Source organism: Castor canadensis, chromosome 3, assembly GCF_047511655.1.
Source record: "Castor canadensis chromosome 3, mCasCan1.hap1v2, whole genome shotgun sequence".
Lineage (NCBI taxonomy): Eukaryota > Metazoa > Chordata > Mammalia > Rodentia > Castoridae > Castor > Castor canadensis.
In genome coordinates this window covers 194,186,599-194,205,212 of record NC_133388.1, presented here as the reverse complement: position 1 = coordinate 194,205,212, position 18,614 = coordinate 194,186,599, and the positions used below count along the sequence as shown (strand labels likewise).

The 18,614-nt window shown below is 39.3% G+C and overlaps 1 protein-coding gene across 1 annotated transcript; it reads left to right on the top strand.

The window, feature by feature from the left end:
- The first annotated feature begins 8,345 nt into the window (after positions 1–8,345).
- On the top strand, positions 8,346–8,703 carry LOC109703034 (NADH dehydrogenase [ubiquinone] 1 alpha subcomplex subunit 1). The gene has a single exon (XM_074066953.1). The coding sequence runs from the start codon at positions 8,391–8,393 to the stop codon at positions 8,601–8,603; it is 213 nt and encodes a 70-aa protein (XP_073923054.1). The 5' UTR covers positions 8,346–8,390; the 3' UTR covers positions 8,604–8,703.
- The last annotated feature ends 9,911 nt before the right edge of the window (positions 8,704–18,614 follow it).

The following is an 18,614-nucleotide window of genomic DNA, read 5'->3' as shown; positions in this document are numbered from 1 at the left end:
TTCTCTTTCCTAAGGTTCATTTTCCTAACCAGTTACTACTGTTGTGATTCTTATCAATTGCTTCAAAATTGTTATAACTTCTGACATCCTGTCTCTGCTCATGCTCAGAGTTACAAACCTTCCTATGCCTCTTTTTTTTTAAATCTAGGATTGTCAAATATTGATTTAATGAATGATCTATAGTTTTTGACATCACTATTCCATAATTCTCTCTCCATAACTTCATTCCCTAGAAACAGATCCAACACAATCAAGTTTTGTCTTAGAAATCCAAGGCCTGAGACTATTGTTTTCTCTAGGCTTGCCAGCCCCTGATGAAGACCTCAGGCTAATTCTTGACTTCCTTTTTGTATTCCTACAGTCACAGAGTCTGTAAGAAAGCAGGTAATGGGAAAGGGTTAATTGTGATGAATTAGAGTTAAATATGGGAGAATCTAGAAGTGAATCCTAATTTCCAAGAGATTAGAATTTATTGGGGAGATCTAGTGGGGCTGAAAAGCTCTATGATGATTAATGATAAGCAGTGCTATAGGAAAATTAAGTTAATTCCCCACAAATTTTTAAAGATAGCAGCTGTGCCTAGTCTCTGTGATGAGAAAATGCTGGAAGGAAACATGTAAGCAGAAGAGGAACTTGGATTTCATAGACAGGATTTGGATTTATGGGCAAGTTAAGTGAGTATGTGTCCCAAGCAGCAGATACATAAGCAAAGGAACCCCAGCTGGAAGAGCAGTGTCAACAGAGTAGGCTATCACTATCATTTGTCAAGATTTGGATTTACAAGTAACTTTAAGATCACTTTTAAACACTATAAAATAAGTATTTCCACCTCTAAAACAGATAGTGAAACAGAAACTCAAAACAGATTTAATGACTTGCCCAAGATCACAAACTACATGCCCTTGAAGTAGGATCTGTTTCAATCCAGAGTGATATCTATTAAGTTGGAGTTAATGAAGAGGTGGAGTTATTTTGTATTACTCCATATAGGCTTTTGATATCTGTTGATTTTATCTGTGACCCTAAGTGTGAGAGCCTGCTCTTGCCTTAACTGTGGCCTTGGGAGCAAAGATCATTCTCTACCTTCATCTAGTGTCTTTTCCTTCCCAATCATCCCCAAACTTCCCTTTCAGGACCATGGCCCAGTGCTGATATTGACATCCCAAAACAACCTGTTCTTGATGTTCTCTGCTTTCATGAAGCTCAGTTAGTATCTTTCAGCATTTCCTTCAAGAAACATTTCTCTATATTTTCAAACCAATGCAATCACTTCACTCACAGGGTGCACTTTCTCAGCTTGTTGTCACAGAAGCCTCTTAAGCATACTTGTGGAAACCATAACTACCTGCCAAGACTACCAGTCTCCTACCTCCCCAAGGGCAAAGCAATCTATGGGACTATGCCATGAGTCCTCTCAGCTCCCATCTTCACGCTGCTCTGTGCTTTCTCCTTGATGGCTCCCATCTTGTCTTCGCTTCCAAAGCTTTTATAAGGATCCTTATTCAGTGTGATGTGTGTGGCTCATGGAAGGCTGTTTCATCTTTGTTCCCCACAAGTAGCCATTTGTGTTCTCAGGAAGAGTTTGTTCTTTTAAGTGAAGATGAGCTATTTATTTTAAATTTGTGCCTTACTGATGTATAAAACAATGATTCAAGATGCTGGAATGTCGAGAAACACTGCAACAATGCAAACATGGCTACCTCAGATAAGAAGTCCAGAGAAAAATAACACGCCAGGTTGCTCAGCCCAGATGATCCTCTCACCAAATGTCTAACACCTCCCTCCATCCTTCTCCCCAGCCACCTTGCCTAACACCCATATCCTTTCAACCTCCCTTTCCCTACCACAGGGTGCTTGAAAATCCCAACCTGTAAGAAGGGCATGCTTTCTTCCCTCTCAGAGTATACTACTCTGATGGTCCAGTGCCTCTCTTAGGCCTCTCTCCCTCAATAAAGTCCTGCTGCTTGTGAAGTTTGCAGATTCTTTCTCATTGTGTCTCTCCTCCTTTTCCTTAAGTGCCCCAGTTCTTCTCCCTCATTTTCCTCTCACAAAAGTAAAAGGCTCCTACAACAGGAATATAAAATCTAAAATAATATCAAAGAACTACAAATAAATCAATCAAATCTCCCAGTTAGGAAGTTTCATAGTTTCTGTCTCTAAAGTTTTAAATTTAATTCTGAACTTTTTGAAAGCCAAGGCAAGAGAAAGAGAATAGGGAAATCAATCCAATGCTCACTATTGGGAGCTGTGTTCCCATCTTACCTCCCCTCCCCCAAAGGCATTAGATCCTAACTGTGTTGATGATGATGATTACGATCTTATGCTCCACAGGACTAACTGTCCTAACTTGTTCAGTTGGGGCCTTTGCAGACACAGTCTTAGATAGTTCCAGGCTATGGACTGTTTTTGCCATTGGCTGTGATGAAATTGTCTTCCCCAAAATTCCTCCTGTCTCCCAGACATGGATCAGTAACCTCAACACCAACTATAATAACAGAGAAAGAGTTTACAAAACTATAGGAGTCTGGGTTTTTGGTGGTAAATAGTAATGAAAGCTTGCTTAACTTTGACAGAAAATAAATTTCTGGATGTACATCATAGAGCTTACAACAACTATGGCAGGATAAAAGAATCAGGCTGGTTGAAAGGGCCAAAACTTTACATATCAGAGAAACCAAGATCATAGCCAAGATCCAAACACAGGTATTATTTGACTAGAATATCACTGTTGATGGACTTTGCCATTCTGCCATGAAGTATGACTTATTTTCTATTCCATTTGTCTCATTTTTCGAAATTAAGAGTAGAGGATGGATGCAATTTATTGACAGAACCTTGGTCTTAGCTTCCAGTAGATAGAGAGTAGTAAGATAGGTATTCTGTGATGTATCCTCCTACCCACTGGGACTCAAATCCCATTATAAAATAGAATTCCCATTCTGGGAACGAAATACACAACAGCATTGGTTCTACTTGGTGAAGTTGCATGCCCTTTGTTTAAAACAAAACAAAACAAAAAACAGGTGAGCCCAAATTTGGAGGCCAAAACATGTTTCCAGAGGTAACCTGTGTGGACTAGTGTAATACTCTTTTCACTTCAGAAACACAGAGTATTGATGGCATCAGGGAAATTAGGTTTATTCTGTGTATCTCATGGAAATAAAACTAAAAATAATGTGTGCAAAATATTGGGAAACATTTCTCAATGATGGAGAAGACCTATAAATAGCAAGATTTGCCCAAAGATTAAACAGACTGTTTGGGGGATTGGATTTCATAGCATTGAATTCATTCAAGTTGAGGCTGTAGACTGGCACAGCAGGGAACTTCTTGATCTTCAGAGTTCAAGGAGAACCTAAATTTAAGTTCAAATGAACTTAAATTTCCAAATCGAATTCCTCAAAAATACTAACTACTTTTCAGTGGCTAAGTAGTCACATATGGCTACACATCCCGTATTTTTCAGCAGAAATATGCAACACTTCTGCCATCAGAGAAAATCCTAATGGCAGGACTGCTATATAGGTTTTTAAGAATCAATCATAATTGAATGAGATAGGATTAAAGTTTTCCAGTGAAAGAAATATAAATGAAATGGTATACCTCAGGTGAGATATTGTAGATACTATAAATATGCAGGAGAGGCCAAATGAGCAAAAAAAGAGTCATCAGGCTCTGCTCCAAGAGGGAGATGGTCATTGCTGTGCCCTAAAACAGGGAACAGCAAACTAGAGAAACAGATAATGAATATTTTACTTTGGGATATACATAGTCTCTGTTGTGGCTACAGTAGACCATGGTATCCACACATCTATGGTTTCAAGGAACTAGCCATTGAGGAAACACTGTGCATAGAGTTCAGTACCCTAAAATTACTCAAATTTGCCTAAATTGTATATACAGGAGGTCTGAGTATAAAAAACTTGAAACCACATGGCATAGGCTACATTACTTTTACAAAATTTACCATAGTGCACATTGATACTGCTCCTCAAAAGCTAGATTTATTTAATTCTCTTTATCTAAAAAACTGTGGATATCTCAATCATTTTTCCCATAACACCATTCAACTTCCACTAAAGTCATACAATCTTTAACAAATGCAAAATTTCAACCTTATCACATAAATTAAGCACATTAAATTTTACCTCATTTTTGGGGGACCATTTGTTTTTTTGAAGGCACATTTTCACACAATTAAGTCCAGGGAAACACTCATCACATCACACAACAATTTAAACACAACTGAAGATGACACAGGACTGACTGAGAGCTTCCCCACATCAACTTGTCCCTGGAAGATGGTTGAGGGGACCCCTAGAGCTTCCCAGTTTCATGAAAATTCACAGGTCCTTGAGATCCACAAACATTGACAAGCATTTCAAGGTGTCTCACAATAAGGAGTTTCACAAGTTGAAAGTTGAAGCAAGGATTTATTTTAATATAATATGATAAAGTATATAAAAGGCAGGGGAAGGGAAAAGAGAGGGAAACATTTCCTGCTTGTTCCCCACACAGGAAAGGGGAGCAAAACCACAAAATGGTGATCCTCAACTCTTAGTTCTATAGTGGAGAGCTGGGGGGATACATATGGTCAAAGATAATGGGTCCAGATGGCTGAGATGGCTGACAGGGAGGGGTCACCCTCTCAAAGCACTGCCTAAATCAAAGACAATAGGATGTTTTAGAACTTCCCTTTCCTAGACATGATTTTTTCTCCACCCATTCAAGGATCCTTGCAGCATGTTAACATCTCAAAGAGGAAAGCAGAAGCAGGTAGTGCCTCTTTGTCTCCCAGTTTTTATAACTTTGCATGTAAAGGATGGGAGGGGGCCAGCTGCTCTGGCTTTCCTTGTTCCAGTGTCAGAGCCTGGCCATTTAAATATTGATTAAAATGTAATTTCCCCATTTCCTCATCTATCTATCCTGCCTCAAACTGAGCTGCATAATGTGCGGGGGGGGGAATTTAAAGGTTTTGTTTGTTTAGTTTTTAAAATTTATTATTATTTTTGGCCTTGCTTGATCAAAATCACATGTAATAAATCTATGAATAGGCTAGGCTTACTGTATTCATCTTTTTCCTAGGGCAAAATTGACTCTAAACAGCACAAGAATGAATATGTGGCCATATTGATACATGAATTTCATGTCATTTTTACATGTCACAGTATTTTTTGGGTTTTTCAACCATTTGAAATGTTAAAATAATCATGGTTCACCAACTCCTTTAAAAGAAAGGAGATCTCATGTCTAGAATGAAAGAGGCAATGGTCTAGTGCCCTGACCAACCCTCTCCAATGCTTATAATTGCCCAAACATTCAGCCTCTAAACAGTGGGTCACTGTAGTAATCCATGTGAAATATCTAGTGGTGACTCTTTATTGTCCTGCCCTAGGTTCCACCCTTGATTGACCTGAAGATCAATGTAGTTTAGTAATTACCAGCACAGAGTAGGCAACTAAACAAACTCACTAATGAATAATAGCTTTGCTACCTGCCCATTAATTGTGAACAACTTACTGAGTGAGGTTCCACATTAGTTACATTGTTGCTATTGGCTAATTTTAGTTGTAAAATGTGGCAACACCAAAAATAATTCTTGGGGTTACTCTTGTGATTAAATATAAGAATTTGGGCAAAGCCTTAACTCATCCTTCAAATAGGAGATGCACACCACTGTTACCCACATTTGTATGATATAATTATCAGAAGAAACCTGTTGAACAGATATCAAACTTAAAGATATAATGTGATAAGACTGGAATGGAATTGTAAAAAAAAATTCAGTTCTAGCAAAACCAAGAACTAGTTAAAATTTTATTTCTCATCCAAAGATTCCTTCCCAAAAAGAATAAGTTTGAGGGTGATGCCAACTGCTAAATGTCACATAACACCAGGAAACTTAACTCATAAGGGAAAGAGGATTATTCATTTGATTGGAACAGCATTTCCTCCAATTTGCAGGAGGAAACTATGATTAGTTTGCTGCAAATGAGGCTTTAATTGAACACACTCTGAGCTGATGAGTAGATCATAGAAATACGCCATGTGTCTCACAGGTGGATCTGGTCACGCTTGGGTAGAGTGGAGGTTAGTCTGTAGAACCTGTGCCCTGCTTTTTCCTACTGACACAGTCACAAATTGGAGGGTGTAGAGGGAAGGCTGTTCATTATTTTCTAATTTAAGGGCAAACCCCCCTCAAATTACACAAATTTGTTATTCATTCATTTGTTCATCTCTTTATGAGTAACAAGAATTAAAACATCAGCTCCTGCTTTTGATAAACCATTTTCTCTTAAGCATAATGGAAACTGAACCACACATAGAATGCACCAGAATAAAAGGACCTAATTTAAAAGTAACCTCATTCTGAAGAAATTTGTTCAGGTCAACAAGAATCTATTGAACCTAAATACTCAGCACTGTGATCTATATTCATGAACTGGCATAGACCCAACTTTCAAGAAGGTCACAGTCCAGTATTAAAGAACCATGAACGAGATGATAATATAAACTAGGAATAAGTATGGTAAGAATTACAAAAATTTATGCAATTGCTCACAGCAATGTATACTTGTTTCCTGGTTAAAGATCCAATCCCTGTGTAGTTATGGGATGCAGTCCATCCCCAGTTACTCAGCTCATGACTGTTGCACCAACCAGGAGGAAGAATATGTCTTCCTGCTTTGCAAAGGCTCGGAACATTTAGCTAGACTTTTGCTCATTGTAGAGAAAAGAAGAAAAGAAAGGAAAGAAAAGCAAATAATTAGCAAGAAGAAATGAGGAGAGAGAAATTATAAAGTCAGGAAATGTGAACAAATGAGCATGACTGTATCCCAAGTGCATTTTACTTACAAAACTTTCAGGATCTATGGGCTATAGTATGCTGACCTCTAAATTCTAATTCAGTTGTCAGTCAGGAGTAAGGATCCAAGCACCGCTGGACTCTCCAGTCAGCTTCTTGGTACAGTCATATACATTGTTTCATTTAATTCTCACAAATAGCCCTATGAAAATGACCTAATTTTTTCAATTTACCAATGAAGAAACTTCTACTCAGACACATAAAGCTTGAATACAGAACCCCTGTAAGAATGATTGGGTTTAGGGATGTTTTATTTTATTTTCAGGCACTATAATATTTCTTAACTTTCTGGGATTATACTAGGTACTTAACACTACAGAAAACAGACTTCTCACAGAAACTAAACAACGTGTTCAGCACTGTCAGTACACTGACAGTGTACTGACTTGGGACTAGAAGAAACCATCTTGAATTCTATGCCCATTCTTTGTCTACACCACTGGAATGGTCCACCATGCTGTCTTTGGCATGCGTATCTGCCTGTCCATGTGAGCCGCCTTTTCCAGACAGCCTGCCTTGTGAAATATGGCTGGTCCAGCTATTATTTCAAGTGTGACGTTTTCATCTAACTTTTTAAGTGGAGTAAAACATATTTTCTCTGAGCTGTTGAAATAAAACGACTGCTTTGAATATTGCAAGAAGCTGGCTGAGTGCCAGAGAGAACAATGAAATTCTAATTTGGTGGGTCTTCAAGTTTTCTTATGTAGAGCACTAGGGGGAAGATGCTATATTTTTCTTTTCTTTTCAAGCATGAATTGCATATTTGCCTCCTGAGGTGACAGTTTTGGCAATTTGAGATCAGTTCATCTCCAAATAAACCTAATTTTCAGTATCATCCAACAGTCACAATCCATTCGTTCTGACCATTAAAACAAATGCCAAAGAACAATGAGGTTTACATCACAGGAATATAAAATTGTTGGCATGGCCAGAAGGGGGCACTGCAACGCAGTAACTGAGTCTATTTTCTTTGCTTTGGCATCGAAAATTGTAGGCATTGGAAGGGAACCAGGCAAAGTAAGTGAGGACAGGCCAAGGGTGCCCAGATCAAATTGAGAATTAGACAAAGTTGGTCTTCAGTACAGACTTTTTTCCATTCCATTCCATTCAATTCAACTCACTCACATCAATTAAATTCAACATTATTCTGGAGTAGACACGGTAGGGAAAGCAAAGAAGAATAAAGCAGGAAAGAACAGTTGCTTTGATGTCAGACCTGGATTTATTCCCAGTTTATCCACATGTGATCTCTGCTTTATACCTTTTATAAAGACATTTATTTAATCTCACTAAGCATGAATATCTTCACCTGTGAAGTGAGAAAAAGGATCTTGGAAGTACTGAAGTAGACTCTCAAGCAGATAAGTCATATAAAATGAGGCACGGTCAACATGGTAAATACTTCTCCCCCGCCTCTCACTCTCAGAGAGATGGAATGTGGAGAAACTTACTCTCAGATTAAGAAAACACTACACACCTTTAAGAAGGCGAAGGATCGGGTTTTGGTTGAGGTGACTGTGCCGAGATGTGGTTCGAAATTCTCCCAGGACTCTGCCTTATGGGTGTGTGCGTGGTCATCCCCGGAGTGGCCACTGCCTACATTCACAAGTTCACCAATGGGGGCAAGGAAAAAAGGATGGCCCATTGTCCATATCAGTGGAGTTTGATGGAAAGAGATAGACGCATTTCTGGAGTCAATCGTTACTATGTGTCCAAGGGTTTGGACAACATTGATTAAAGAAGCTGTTTCCTGATTGATGAAACAATAAATTAGTTATGGTCATCTACCCCTGCTAGAAGCTTATGCGGTATATTATATAGCATATGGTGTGTTATGTAATGCTTAATAAAAATAAAATGAAAAAGAAAAAAAAAAAAAAAAAGAAAACACTACACAACACACCAAACACATGCACACAGACAGAAAAAAATTACAGAAAAACCTTAACTAAGCATTCAGTAGAGGAAAGTTGCGGGAGAATTCAAATGCCACACTTTTTTCCTAGGCAATAAGGAAAGTTTCAAATAGACGATAAAGAGCAGCTGAGCTGGAGTGGAGAAAGCAAGGTTCAGTGGGACTTGAATAGTCAAGGCAAGTAGAGTGGATATTGTGGGGTGAAAGAGTGGCCTTGGAAGCTTGAAGATGGGTGACCGGAGAAGATGTGGGGAGGAGGTTGCAGAGGCAGGTATGGCAGGCTTCCTGAGGGGCAGTGGCTGCCAGCAACAGGAGGGCTTTCATTATTTTCTGCATCTTGGTGTATTTGGCAGTGCAGGGTGGATTTAGAAGGCAACGGATAAAGGAAGAAGGTGGTGTGTGACAGCAGAGCATAAGAGCTTCATTTAAAAAATGCATTTTCTATATATTCATTGCATACCTAGGCACACTTCTGGATGCTTGTGATGGAGAGAGGGATAGGTTAATTCTTTCATGGGATCTAAAGCTTGTCATAGCCCCAGACAACATGTGAATAAATAGACTCTGCTGTTGCAAAACACTCCTTATAGACAGCAGGTGCTGTAGGTATGTGTGAACTGAGGCAGACCATTTAGATACAGGAGATAGGGAAGTTATGTGAGAAGGAATTCTTGGAGTTGAAACCCAAAGTTTGCTGAACCCAAAGGGTGAGGCACCTGAAGAGCCAGCATGGGCAGAGCTCCTGGCACAGCATAAGGATATTGAGGCTCAGAGAGGCTGAGAGTGGTCCATGAGTGTGACGAGATCCAGTGTGCATGGGAGGATGGAGGGCGGGGTCTGAGAAGGAGCAGTAGGTGAGCACTTGGCATCATGGGGTCATTTAGTACCAATGGCAAGGGTTTCAATTTTAGTGTAATGAATAACAGCAACTACTTTCAAAGCAGTGGGTGCCAATGCATTCATGCTGTCATTCATGCAAATAGAATGTGTAGGGGCAAAGACGGCAGCAAGGTCAGGTGTTTCAAGACAGCTGCAGTCACTGGCTACAAGTGATGATGGCTCGGACTTGGGTGTTAGCAGTGATCATGGAGGAAGGCGAAACTCTGTGGGAGTTTTTTTAAGTAGGGCCAATGAGGCTTGCTGATTTAGCGAATGATCATTGGATTGGACTAGCAAAGAGGGACTGAAGATAGTCATAGCGTTAAAGAGAACAGACAAGGTGCAGGGATAGGATAAGGTATAAGGGACCTGGTCCTGGGTACTTCTGATATTAAGACAATTGTAAATTTACCTACACTATATGACCAACTACTTTCCCAGATCCTTTTTTTATAATAAACAAAGCTCCCACTTGTATAAGAGATTAAAGTATGCCCATTTTACAGATATGAAAATTGAATATCAAAGAGTACAAATAGCCTTGCACAAGATTTCTTTCTTCCCTTCCTTCCCTTCCTTCCCTCCTTCCTTCCTTCCTTCCTTCCCTTCCTCCCTCTTCTCTCTTTTTCTTTCCTTCCTTTTTTGGCTTATTGGGACAGGGTCTCACTTTGTAGTGCAAAGGCTGACCTCAAACTTGCTATGTAACCTAGGCTGGACCTGAGCTCATGGTCTGTCTTTTTCAGCCTTGCGAGTGCTGGAATTATAGATGTGTATCACCCTGCTCCGCTGCTAAGTTCTTTGTTAGTAAGTGGAAGAGCCTAGGGATAAAGGCAAGTCTGATATCTGATGTTGTGGCCCTTGCCTCATTGTTTATCTTATTAATTGATACAGTATCAATTAATTAACTAAACACTTGAATTAACTACCTAAAATGGATCAGTTCCAAAAATGAGGTTAGGATAATGCAAAGAAACAGGACTTTTATAGTTAGTGTCACCTGAATTCAACCCAGTTCTGTCAATAAATATCTTAGGAAAATGCTAGCTTAGGCAAAAATTTAGTTTCTTTCCCAATTTCATTTGCAAAGTTAGGTTTGTAATGTTCAAAGCAAAGATGAACTAAATCAATAAATTCATATATACTATCGAGTGAAGTATTTGATGCTTGTTATAGCTCTCTTCCTCTTCATCTAGGAGCCAAGATTTGTAGCTCAGTAGTATTTATGCCTTTTGCATGGCTGATGTCAGCACAGCTTAACTTCTTACCTCAATTATTATGACTAATGACATAAATGATAATATAAATAATGATAATGATAATGGTGATACAATTGTAATGAAAAAGATTTAATCAAAGGAAACACATTTCCGTATGGAAGGAAAATATTTCTACTACCACGACTCAATATTATAGCAAATGAAGTAATAATAATCTTAACTAACAATTTTAAGGAGTGTTTACACACTTAATACTATGCTGAATTTAGCATGTATTTCATTTCTCACTCAATAACAAACTCTAGAAATTAGGTCTCAATACTTTCCTCATTTTACAGAAGATGAAGGTGGGGGACACAGAGAGTAAGTAACCTATTCCAAGCCCCAGAAACACTAGTGTCAGAGTCAATCCTCAGTGTGGTGCCTTCTGTCTTCAGATCTTGTATCCTCAAGTTTCATAACATGCTCCAATAAGAACCATTTTGTCCAATGTGCACCATGTCAATCTTCAATCAAGTCTTTTCATCTGTCCAACTAACTTCCTAATTTTCTGAATAGGAAACTCCTTCCTGCAGGGGGAATCTTGGTTCACAGTGCATAAATATTGAAGCACTAATTAAGAGGATTTGCCTTACCAAGATAATTATTTTCTGATCTCCCCTGAGCAAAACTAGAGATTCAAACTTTTCATTGGGTAATAGATACTACACAAACTAACTACAATTCTAATTACCAATGCTTAATCATTGATCATACCTAAGGTCCTCACTTTTCTCTCTCAAATAAAAGTTATCTTTAGAATAAAACTAGAGGAAACAATTAAATGCTTAGCTCTCTTGTGGGAAATGGTCCATATGAGACTAAAGGTAATTTTCCTTATAGCGGCACAAGCCCTGCTTAATTTATTCAATGGGTATTTGACAAGCAATTAGGAGATGCAGACAGCAGAGTCCAATTCAGCAAGCAGTTTTGAAAATCTGTATTTGCCAAGAGGATCTGGACATGTGTGAGCTGGAGGCGGTATCCACGGGTTCGGGGGAGTAAAGGAGGAGGATGTATTCCCCAAAGAACAAAATGCTTTAAAACACAAGTTTTTCAGTAAATCTCATCCACATAAAAATGTCAGAGCTACTTGCCAGAGGGACTGTGTTTATTACAAAATTATTTCTTTTGTTCTACATGCTAGTTCTGTTTTAGGTCCTCTAACAAATGATTGCAAGCAATTATATTGTGGAGTTTTTCAACATATGTCTTCTTTGCCACCACTGGCATTCCTCATATCCCCAAATGAGGATATCTTCTTTTCAGAATGTGACACTTCCCTACTATCTTCTATTTGTCATAGAGATAATAAAAACATTGGTCATTTTATGAGCATCCCATGTGTGTTCAGCAAGGATCAAAGGTGACTCACACACATTATCTTGTTTAATCTTTGGACAAGTCTGGTGAAAATTACACTATTGTTTTGACACATTATAACAAGTATGCAAACAAGAAAAAGCATTCAAAACTCTAAAATGTCATGGGGCTTCCTCACAGTCATATAATACCTCAAGTGTCTCAGGTGAGTTTTTGAGAAGTCGTGCTGGCACTTCTCCTTTTCCGAGCAAGATAGACTATTGGGGTTATGGCAACAATGGTCTTAGACATGGTCTTATAGATCAAACAGAAGCATAAATATATTTCACCATAAATGAAACGATGGCTGGGAAGTCATAGAGCTTTGGAGTCATAGAGACCTGGATGCAAGTGCTCACTCTGCTGTGTTTTAGGTATGTCATATTAACTTTTGTGACTCAGCTTTACATCTTTAAAACAGTGTCTGTTTTGGGGGACTTAGTAGAGGATGGAACAAGCCAACTTATATAAAGCTCTCAGCAGAGTGTCAGGTTCAAAGTGATTCTCAGTCCCCTGAACCTGGCTGTTAAAGACCAATGCAAATTCTCATTGCTTCTCAACAAAACTTTCTCCATTGGGAATGATTTTGTTTGTTGGTTTGTTTCTGTTTCTCTCCTCTCACTTACCACAGCCTTGGTGATGTGTCCTGTACATTCATAATACATCTTAAATCATTTTTTTCTAACAGTTCCTACAGAGAGGAATCAAGCAGTCCCAGCCAGACAGATGTCTCACCTGGCCAATCTACTATTTTGAGTGACTGACTTTCAAAATGATTTTGGAGATAGTAATGAAGCATAGTGTCACATTTGAATGAGGAGCCCAGCATGACTCTGGCAGCCCTAAAACCGGGGTGCAGGAGGTTAGAAGCCTGCAAAAAGCATAGTGGGACATGTGGTGGTGTAATCAGAGGATTACAGGGAAACCAGTATTCCCTGGTGGGAGGACTGTGGGAGTCCCAGTCAAAGACTCATTTGGTATTCTGTACATTTGGTTAAGAAGACACAAGGATTTAAAGCAGTTGAGTGCAGTGGGGAGGGGAGGGTGTGGCTTTGAGAAATATTTGGGATGCAGAGTTTTCTCTCATGGGAAATTTCCCAATTTTTCCCACCTCTAGTTTAGCCTATTTCCTCCCGCCTCTGATTCTTGGGAGCACTTATCTCTCACAGCTTAAAATTCAGCCCTCAGTGCATTCCTGGTAACCTGTGCAGACCACTCTCCCCACCACACAGGGGAGCTAGAGAACAGAGTGTGCCCCGCAAGACTTCTGTCATCTCACACTGGGTTGTCTTTCCTGCAGTTTACAAAAGAAGTCAAAAGGAGTTTAAAGTAAGTTATGCCATTTTCAACTATTTTGCCATTTTTTTCTCTGTTGTGGGAGAAAAGAAAATCTCTTACCAGAAGTCGAGAGCTTGGGTGCAGCCACCATGGTCTTTGATTTAGGTTCTTAAACACTCACAATTCTGTGTAGTAAGTGCCCCAAGGATTTTCTCCCTTTCCCTCTCATCTTCACATTGATGCTCCAGCGTCTGCAGTGTTTGATGTCATGTCATTTTGTATCAGAAGGCAGCCGACTCTAATACATTTGGTCAGGGAGACACAAGTAACTCTTGCCTAGACTCCGTGCTCCAGGAAATTAGATACAAACGGAAGATGCAAAAATCACTGTGGAGGAAAATGGTTCCATGGTACCACTTCTTGATAGAGCCTAGCCTCTGACCCATGTGGCATTGCTTATTCATTTTCTTACTGCTTTTGACTTGTCACGTCACTGCAGAGAGAGTCACAGCACTTATCGTGAGCCCAGCCAAACTCTCATTTTCAATCAAAGGCCAGAATTAGCCATGAAAGTTTTAAAAAGCTGAAAGGAGTGAAGGCTGGAGGGAAGAAGGGAGCCATTTAGAATTTAAACTGCATGGATGAGCCGTCTTGAGTTTAATAACATATCAGAATAATTGCCTGAACAATGGACAAGTCATCTCTCCCTCAACCCTTATGAGCTACATCTGTGTATTGAGCATGTGTGACAGAAGGATGTGAATAAGAGTTGAAAGAGGAGGAGGAAGAAAATGAGAAGAGAGGAGGTGACGAAAAGGAGAACAGAGGAAGGGAGGAGAGAGTAGAGGACAAAAAATGCAATAAACTAGTGGGAGGGATTTTTCCTTATAGATAAAGGAGAAAATTTACTTTCATTGTCTCTCTCTTCTGGCTTACTTCCCACCTCATGCAAAATAATCCTCTTTGGTTTCCAAGAATTTATTTTTAATGGAGAATATATACAAGTTCTCAAATGCTAAGTTGTTGGGTAAATGTAAATGTAAAGGTATTTAGCAACTTAGACCAATATCCTAAAAACCCAAAAGGCTCGTTATTTGTGGTTAGTTACTACTGTTATCAAATGAGCATCACTGACTTCCCACCCAGGAGGATGTCTCCAGTCCAGGTTGCTTGCAACCTGCACTCAAACCTTTCAATTTAATGAATAGACCTGACTCAGAGAGCAGAGCATCTGAGTATGACTCCTCCAGGGTGTCCTAAATATTTTGAGAAGTCAGGACTCATCTCATGAAGTAATTGGGAAATTCAGATGATGTGTAGTGTGCAAATGGAGATGTTCTGTGTAGTTGTTTACTATCTCCATTGCTAATAAGTAGAAAGCAAGAAAATTTTAGCTGTGTTTTCTACTCCTTTGCATGACACCTTTGCCTACCTCCCAATGACAAAGCAGCCCTCCTATCATCCGTGAAATAGCTATTAAGATTCTTCCTTCCACTTGTCAGTTTTTATACCATAAAGATGAAAGGTGGAACAGGTGGCTAAGTTAGTAGGCAGGAAGTACTTGGATATGCATGATGGTGTCTGGTGGAATTGAGTGTCAGAAGGAAAGGGGTGTATGCCAGGTCCTCTCCTGAAGATTTGGGTTTTTTGTCAAGTCCTTTAGAGCATCACTTACTAAGAAGTTTGTCATCTCTTTTCTTCCCTGGAAGCGTGGTGTCATGTAGACAAGCCTTTTGTCTGTCACACTTACTCTCTCTGTAGTTATGCTCCCAGGGTTTCAATATACAAATTCAAGATCTTCTTTTTAGGGAAAGTTATCTTGAATCAGTGCCTCCACAAAAAGTAGAATGACTTGCATTCTGTTTATGCAGAAATATTCCTGGTTCTCAGTGCAGTTTTTTCTTCTTTCCTGTACAAGGGTTTGAATTTAAGGCCTTGCCCTTGCTAAGCAGTCACTCTACCACCATTTTGTTTTAGTTGTTTTTCAAATAGGGTTTCACTTTTATCCTGGGATGGTCTTGGATGGAGATCTTCCTACCTCTGCTTCCCACATAGCTGGGATTTTAGATATGTACCTCTACACCTGACTTGTTCTTTGTGATAAGATATCACTAATTTTTTTTTTTTTGCTAGGGCTGGCCTGGATCCAGTATCCTCCTGTCTGCCCTCTCAAGTAGCTCATTTGTGTTGAATAAAATTGAACAGACATTCAAACCAAAGGAGTTGAGCTACTCAGCTGAATTTTTTGACTTTGTTAAAAAACATTAAAGATGTATTTATATGAGCATTAGTGTTTTTCTTCATACATTGTTTTGTGGGAATATAGCTGTGACTTCCCTGTTATCTGGGAGAAAGATAAGCATACCATTAAAATGCTAATGTCTAGTCACAAAGGCAGTACATTTTAGAAATGGGTTATAGATGGTTACCCTTCACAGTCCACAAAACACTTTTCCAACAAAACAGGCAACACCCAACAGTGATTCAAACATTGCTTTTGAAATCATGATCTATCAGATCAAGTACATTACATGCAAAATTAAGCTATATGTTAATTAATGTTAGTGATCATTTCTCTATACACATAATAATTTTTATTTTTGTGGTATAAACAAAGCTTCCCAGTTGTTACACTTTGGACTTGCTTCTTTCTTATAAGTGCATCTCGTGTCAGTGCTGTGGAGTTCTCAGTGCTTTTCACCCAGGCCATATCTCAGAAGTGCTTATGGAGCAGGTGACCTCATTCCTCCTGTACAAATAGCAGCATAGTTTATTGCTTGCTGTAAAAGTAATAGGGTCCTCAAACCTAGTGTTCCTCAGCTGAGATGCAGCCCTTCTGTATGTATAGCTTTCACCTGTGTATAGTGTGCTCCCTTCCTGTGGGACTTGTGAGAAGTGGAGCCAAGGCTGATTTGCTGCCATGCTCCTGTCTGAGAGTGATGAACCCCTTTTGTCTCCAACCCAAACATTTTGTAGGAGGCACAAGCCAACTCTTTACTAGTTAACAGGACAAAATAAAATATCAAAACCAATGTTCTTCAGGGATGGAGTGATACAGGGCAACGACTTACTGCAACTTGTTTATGGCATTGGGTGTGGACTTGGACAAATTTGGCATCTGGGTTGGAGGGCATGGCTCAACTTAAAGGTCATGCCCCTCATGGGCTGACAGTGCTTATATTAATTCCATATGGACTGTGATCTTTATATAATTTTATTACTGAACCTAATGTATTCCTTCATTGTAAACTAAATATAGTAAGAATAAGAACTATGTAAATGTTGTACTCTTCAGGCTTTCACATTTTTAAAATTTCTTTTTAAAATAAGAACAGTAATAACATCTGTAAATTCTAAAAGGCCTGCATATTTGGAGATGAGGCTCAAGGAAATCTTGGGGGATTGGTCGGAGGAAGGCAGATGTAGGGAAGGATGCCTACAAAGATGGCTGAGTATTCTGGCTTGCAGTGATGAGTGACCTAGGGAAGATTTTGGATTAACCTCCTGTACTAGAATAAGCTCAATTGCTTTGATATTTGTCAGAGCGAGAGCATTAGCTTTTTCTTCTCACACTTTATCTCCAAATAATCTTCATTGTTATACTTTCATATAATTCTAAACATCAAGGAATCCAGTGAAGAAAAGTTAATGTTGACATAATCCGTTTATGTGAGAGCTGTGACTGTGAAAATATCATCTCAGCCCTCTAAGACTATTTTCTTACCTATAAACGAGGAAAATAATAATTATATGAAAGGGGATTAGGAGCCTTAGACGTAATGAATGAAAGAGCCAAACATAGGTACACTCCCAGAATATGAAAAGTATCGTTCAAGATGCTTTTGCTGACCTGCCTCAGCTGCTCTCAGTGACTCAAACACAGTAACTTAATTCCTTTGTCTAACAGATATCTCCAGTTCTGTGGGAGGACACTCTGCTCATGCACATGGTAGGCTGCCCAGCAGTCCTTAAGCAAGGGCTGGTAGGAGTAGACATGTAAAGAAAGCAGCTGGTTGACCCTTGGTGCAATGGCTGAGGTGCTTCCCGGAGTTCCCTCATAGGTGTGGAAGCTCTTGTGACCCGCAGTGACCTGGTAACCCATCCTTCACTTGCTGCCTCCTCTTCTTCCAACTTCCCATCCTTGTTCTCTTCAGCTTCCAAATCAACTGCTTCCAGTTGGGCCCTTGCCTTGATGCCTACTCTAGGGAGATTCCAAACTTTTGCACTGCTTGGAGATTTGTGCCTACTATAAATACATGCATGTTAAAGAGCTAAGGATAGGTGGTAATCATGGAACATAAGATCTAAAGGGGAATTTGTAGACTAAAATTCCATTCCATTGATCCACTGTTTCTTGAGCTGAGATATTTCCTTTATGGGAGGAAGGAACCTTGTTAAGAGTTCTCCCTGGACTGCTTCTATTATTGCTGTCTATTCACTTCTTTTATGATGTTGGCATCAAACAAGGGGAAAAGGGATTCTGTTCTGTAGGAAAGGAAGTCTAACTAACCATGCAGAGGCCTAGGTTCCTGGCAACTTAAAAGTATGTGAGCCTTGGATACTGGGAGTTAAGGTAAGAATTGTTGGTAGTGGTTATATTGGAGTAGGTTTTCAATAGCAGGATTAAGAACCTAGGCTAACTTTACAAATAGTGAACTCTTACTGTGAATGATCTGAAAATATTTCACTGAACTGTGATCTATAGTGACAATGTTTTGGGAATTGGGCCAATGTTCAGTCTTGGGCATTAATCAGAGTTCCTCACTTTCTTGAAGGTATTGTAGTTCCTGACAACATAATATTCTCTTCAATTCTAACCTCAATGCTGTCACAACTCAAGGGCAAACGATATCACCAGAACTGAATGTGTGTGATGTTCATATTGCAAGTGCTACTTTCTCTTTTGATACGTTGTTCATTATTTTAACAGTATTATTATCAGATTTGCATCTATATGGGTATGAATATATATGTATGTATATATACACATATATCTGATACCCTAGATTATCTCCCCATGTCTTCACTCATGTGAGCCCAAATTGACCCCTTAGCTAAG